Source organism: Kryptolebias marmoratus, linkage group LG15, assembly GCF_001649575.2.
Source record: "Kryptolebias marmoratus isolate JLee-2015 linkage group LG15, ASM164957v2, whole genome shotgun sequence".
Lineage (NCBI taxonomy): Eukaryota > Metazoa > Chordata > Actinopteri > Cyprinodontiformes > Rivulidae > Kryptolebias > Kryptolebias marmoratus.
In genome coordinates, this window is record NC_051444.1 from 14,276,035 (window position 1) to 14,282,034 (window position 6,000).

A 6,000-nucleotide genomic window follows, 5' to 3' on the forward strand; every position below is an offset into this window, starting at 1 on the left:
GCATCTTTAAATAATATGAATCCTAATTTAGCATCTGTTCTCTGGGGAAGGGATCAAGATGCACTGACAAATTGCAGCTGACACACCCAACCTTACACACAAACAAGCAGGCAGGGACACTGGACACCGCATTTACCTAAGCAGACATGTACACGCGCACACACAGACACCTAATTTGCTCTAATGTGCATTTAGCTATTCTCAACAGACCCTGCTCTGGTGTTTAGATCTCAAAAAAAGCTGTGTATGTATGAGAAATGCATATAGAGTACACTGAGCAAAGTTCAACGAAGCACAAACAACTAGAACATAACTCACTAAATATTCTTTTTGCATAGGCTTCATTAAATTAGAAATACATTTGCATAAAATTATTATCGGCTGAGTTGAAATAAAGGAGGTTAAGAAGAGGAGGTGAGATATGATTTTTACACTGAGATGTGACAAAATTAGACACAGTCTCTTTTCTCTCGTTTCTCTTTGCAAAGAATAATGAAAACCTAGCATCAAATGTAGGCTGAATTCATTAAGTTGGTGAATTTAGGTTTGTTACACATGAGTGGCAACAATAACAAACACAAGTCACTCTACGAGCAGCGTGCATCCTGGAAAAGTAATGTGGCATCCACAAGGATTTTACAGCTATTACTTTCATGTGCACACAACAAACTGGAGGTGAACACACTCTAAAACACTGATAACTGTGGCATTCAGGAGGAAACGCAGACAACAATTTGCCAGAAACTTAATGTCATAAATGAGTTAACTTGGTTGGAGAAAGAGCCCAAATACAGACCTAAACACTGGAGGCAGGCTGATGAGCCAACAAGTTCATTTTACAGAAATAGATTAAACAAAAAACCCTACTGTATCTGTGTTAAAATGAATATTTGATTTGGCAAGCTAAAGAGTGACCAAAAAGGCACCAAATCCCACAAGAAGAACTGAAAATAAGAGGTTGATGGACTCAAAGGAGATAAAGACAAATGAGCGCAGGTGTGATAATTAGTGACAGAAACAACATGAGAAAACAAGACTAAGGGGCAAAACATGAGCCAAACGGTTTTAAATATGCAAACAAATTACACCGGACTTATTGACTTGACTTATCTTGATTTTTTTCTTTTCAAATATTTTGAGAATCCAAGAGCTCAAACAGCTCACCATAGAGTGGAACATAGGGTTAAAACACAGCAGAGATTTTGTGTTTCGGTATCAGATGCACAGTTCTTGTGCCCCACTTTTGATGCAACCTTTAATAGAATTTTAAGTTGCTGCAATAATACAAATATACAAGGTTTTAAGATCAAAGATTTGTGTTAGTATCTTGTTTTCATAAGCCAAGAATCACAGAGAACTGAAGTGTACTTTCTCTGCACTACAAAATGGCAGCATGATGGATTAGTTGTCAGCACTTTGGCAACAACATGAAGGTCCTGGGTTCAAGGCCTGAGGTCTTTCTGTGTGGAGTTTGCATGTTCTCCTCGTGTTTGTGTGGGTTTTCTCCGAGTGCTCTGGTTTCCTCCCACAGTCCAAAAACCTGCATGTTTAGGCTGCCTACAGCTCTCCCTTAAAAAAAAGAGATCTGTGATCTCAATAAGATTTGCCTGGTTCAATAAAAATGTGAAAAACTGTTTTCATTCCCTTTTTAAAAAGTAAAATTATGCAAGCCAGTCACTATGAATTGCTATATTTCTGCAAATTTCACAAAAGTAGAATTGGGGAGACACCATTTCAGAAAAAAAAGAATGCAGTTCAATCTCTTATCAAATGTCATTCAACTTTAAAGGTTTTGTTTCAATGGTGCAGCTTCTGTGAGCATCATTTGCAAACCAGAATATATGAATTGAGAATACTGTGGGAGAATTTGAACTTTATATTTTAGCAAATGACCTTGTATGCAGATATTTTTGTAAAAAAGTGTTGTTTTGTTAGTTTTTTTATTTTTTTGATGGGGGTGTTGTTATCTGAAAAGCGTAAAAAAATTTCTAGCATTTTTGCACATTTTAAAATATCTCTCTGACCATGTTGGACCAAACAATGCTTTATCTTTGTGTAACTTTACCTAAACAGGCCTTGATGTTTAAGTTAAAGAATGAACTTTGAACCACAGGACCAGGGTGCACTATGTGGAATAAAAAGATTTAAAACCTGTCCCTTCACTCCTTAAATTAACCCTAACATTACCAATTTGTAGGAGTATCATAGTAGTTTTAATAGGATTTATTGTCTACAATGCAAGACGAATGAGCAGTCTGATTGTATTTTTGTGACTGACATGTTTATTTTTAAGCACTAAAGTTTATAATGTTGATTTTTCTGTTGAAATTTATCATTTTCTGACTGTTTTTTATTTTATTTTCTGAAATTCATCATTAAATTAAATCAAATTTTGGATTTGATCTTATGTTTAGAATCACACTCTTAATGATAAGCAACATCAAGTTTTTTTAAAGTGTATTTGTACCTATTAACCAATCCCAAAAGCATATTGACTGGGGGGATTAAAAGATAAATTTCCACTTCGTCCTGTCAACCTGTTGTATTTAGACCAAAGTAGGTCAGACATTTAGAGCCTCAGAAAACCATGTAAACTTGTACAAAGAGAACATAATATGCCTGTTTTAAAGTCTGTGCTGGCTATTCCAAGAATGACAACCAATTTCCACCTGTGCTCAGGAAAGATTTTAGAAGTAGCGTTTAACAATTTGCAACTGGTCCAAGATGGGAGATTACAATCTCAAAACAAAAACAGCATATTGTGTTGACCTTCCTTGGGGGAACCTTTCACCAAATGAAATGTCAAGTGTTTTAATCTTTGTGACCATTTAATTTGAATTTTATTGGCCCGCACATTTTTGTTTAGTTTTCTCACATTCATTTTTCGTCTGCGGGGTTGTCTCAGGGCTGAATGGTGGTGATAGCACCGTCCCCTCAAAGCAGAAAGGTCTGAATCTCAGCTGGGGTCTTTCTGCGAGACGTTTCCACATTCTCCCTGCGCATTAATGGGGTTCCTCCAGGTACTTCCTTGCACAATCCAAAAACATTCAGGTTAGGTTAACTGGAGATTCTATATTGACCTGAGGAGTAAGTGGGCATGGTTGTCTCTTGTCTGCCTTTGTGTATCGCTGCAATGGACTTGCTCAGGGTGTACGCCGCCTTTCGCCCAATGACTGCCGGAGGCACATCACACTCTGCCGCTTCTCTGGAATTGCTGGGGGCGGTTGCTAAACTGGGTTTCTCTAAACTTTTTCACATCATGAGTTTTGAGCTGGACAAAGCAGAAATATTTCACAAATCTTGTGACTTTTAGTAACATTTACTAGGACCTGTCTACTGACAATGTTGAGTCTCCTGGATAGATAATGAACTCTTTTGACTTTCTCAGTCAGAGTTGTGCCTGATTTATGCTTCCAAGCATGCTGTATTTACAAACTATATTTTATAGGCTCATGAAAAAGTCCATAGGCTACACAATGAACAGATTTGTTTGCTCATAAAGTCTTGCAGAACTGTACATATCATTTTATTATATTTTTATAGCTCTGCTGTATGGTTTGACTGTATGTATTCAAAGGTCCTTTTGCTCCATTCATTTGCTCGTGTTGTGTTAAGTGAAGCTGACATATTTTCATTTGATCTTTAGACTGGATAAAACAAGTTCTTTGTGCTTGTAGAAATAGCCCTTGCCCTCATATCTGCCCCACCAGCACCCATCAATTCATCCCTGTCATCACCCACGGCCCCCACTCCTCACCAGCCTCCATTCCCACAACCACCCGCACCCAGAACATTCATGCATGCTCCACTTTTGGAGCTCAATAAAATGTGCACACATATCTGTGTTGTTTATTGACCTAGATTATATGTATATTCTTAAAGAATAAATGAATACTTTAGTGGATTTCAAAGCAAAAAAAAAAATGTTGGCTGTAAATGTGATATTGAGATCTTATCAAATTCAAGGCAGGGCTGCATGATATATCAAAATGTGATAAAATCACAAAATCAATGTGTGCAGTTTGGCAAAGGACTACCTGGACTGCAATGAATCATAGGTGATTACATTCCAAGTGCATTTCAGTCAGCTTTACATGGTATGATATATTTGGCCAAATCAGTCAGACTCACACTGCCATCTATGCCCACAGTGTATCTGAGATTCTTAACACACATAAAGAAAGTTCTCAGTGTCATCCTGACAGAGCAGAAAGCAAGAAGGGAGAAAAAGTGGGTTTAAAATGTGAGTTTACTGATATTGTTGCTGCAATATTGAACCATAATATTATAATCATGTTTCCCTGTCGTCATGCAGCTGTTAGGATATCAGTTAAATGTTCAAGCGGAAAACCTTTACTTATAAATGTCCCTGTGTAAAACTATTTTCCTCACAAAAGTTGTCTTTCCATAGACAGTTTTCATACAAATTCTGCCTTTACTTGCACCATATTTTCTTATTTGTTTGTGATTATCTGTAGTGGGGTACTCTCTGTCATGAGTACCCATGACCCCCCTTTTTTATTCTGACTCATCTGGAAACTCATCTGGTGATGGTCGTTTCAGAGAAATTGTATCCACCGACCCTCAACTGCTTTAACAGATAGAAGTCAACAAGGAACACATCATGTCACCTCAGTTTTACGGGCTTCCTCGTAACTGAACAATGAATGACGGCAAATCTGAGTAAAAACATGCATATCTAAAAGGAAGAACTTCTGTATGAACTTCACATAAACCTTTTTGCTCCTGTACAGAGAATTGCTTTTCAATCTCATCACTGATGGCAACAATCCCAGTAGAACATCAGCTCCAAAACAAAGTCTTCGGACCCTACACTGGCTGCTGAGTTAGACCGAGATCATAGAAGACAACTTGTATTCTTAAAAATAAATGGAGAAAAACAGTTTCTGACTTTATTAGTCATAGTTATTACGATTCGCTGTACATTTTCAGCAATGATACTTGGGTCGGGTACACACAAAGTGATCCACATAATGTGCCGATACAGTAAAAGCCAACTTAATATGTGCACCAAAATTAGAGTGCATACAAACACATTAGTTTGCTTCAGTTTCCTAGAGTCTGAATATACAGATATCACATGGATGTGGGCAGTGTTCTGCTGTCAACATGAAACTTCCGTCAGTGGTTACAGGCACAGACAAAATACACATCATATTTGTTTTAATTTGATACATTTCTGAAGATCAGCGCATTGTTTAAGTTGGGCTGCCTAACTCTGCAACCTTTCCTTTCCCTCTCTGGAGATAAAACATGAAGTTTAGTGGACTCTAGGGCAGCTAAATGATGCCCTCCCGGTGGCACCGCTACTGTCCTCTCACTCAACTTTCGTGGGCGAGGGGCTGAGGTGAAACGAACCGTTTATTTGGTCAACAAAAAAAGAGTTTATTTCTCTAAAAAATGTGGCTTTTTTCTGACACAGGGCGCTTTATGAAAGCAAACTTTCACCGGTTGGCTCAAAGCACCCCCCCCTCCCTCCGGCCGCCCCCCTGTGGCAACATTCAGGGACACTCTCCTTATTAAGGAGCCCCTTTAAGTAAGACTGCACCCCCTCCAACATCATGAAAACGCTGGAGAGGCCATGTGAGGTGAAGACGCAGCGCAGTCTTCTGCGCAAGGTGCAAATTTACCCCCACAGTGTGCCCCCCTCCCCCAATCACTCTCTTGCTTTTGAGCGACTGCGCTTCAGTGGATTCTGTGGTCACTTGCCCCACATATTCGCCCCACAAGGAAAGAAGGAAAAAGAAAACAAAAACAAACAAAAACTGGAAGATAAATAAGCTTTACCTTGCTTTGATGAGCCACAAAACAGCGAAAGAAGCAGACAGAGCAGCCAAACTGAACTCTCCACCGCCATGTACAGCCTTCGGTTTCCACCGGCGGGGCAGAAGCGTGCGTCTAATAACACCGTTATTCTCACATGCATACGCTGGAATCCGCTTTTGTCTCGGCCGGTGCGTAAAAAAAAAAAAAAGATAC

General features: G+C 39.0%; 1 protein-coding gene across 1 annotated transcript in view; it reads right to left on the reverse strand.

Annotated features, from left to right (window-relative positions):
* The window catches only part of igdcc4 (immunoglobulin superfamily, DCC subclass, member 4), a 46,780-nt gene extending 40,795 nt beyond the window's left edge, over positions 1-5,985 (reverse strand). The window contains exon 1 of the mRNA XM_017423646.3: positions 5,809-5,985. Coding sequence (XP_017279135.1) covers positions 5,809-5,947 — 139 coding nt within the window. The 5' untranslated portion in view covers positions 5,948-5,985. The remainder of the gene's footprint in view (positions 1-5,808) is intronic.
* Between the last annotated feature and the right edge of the window lie 15 nt (positions 5,986-6,000).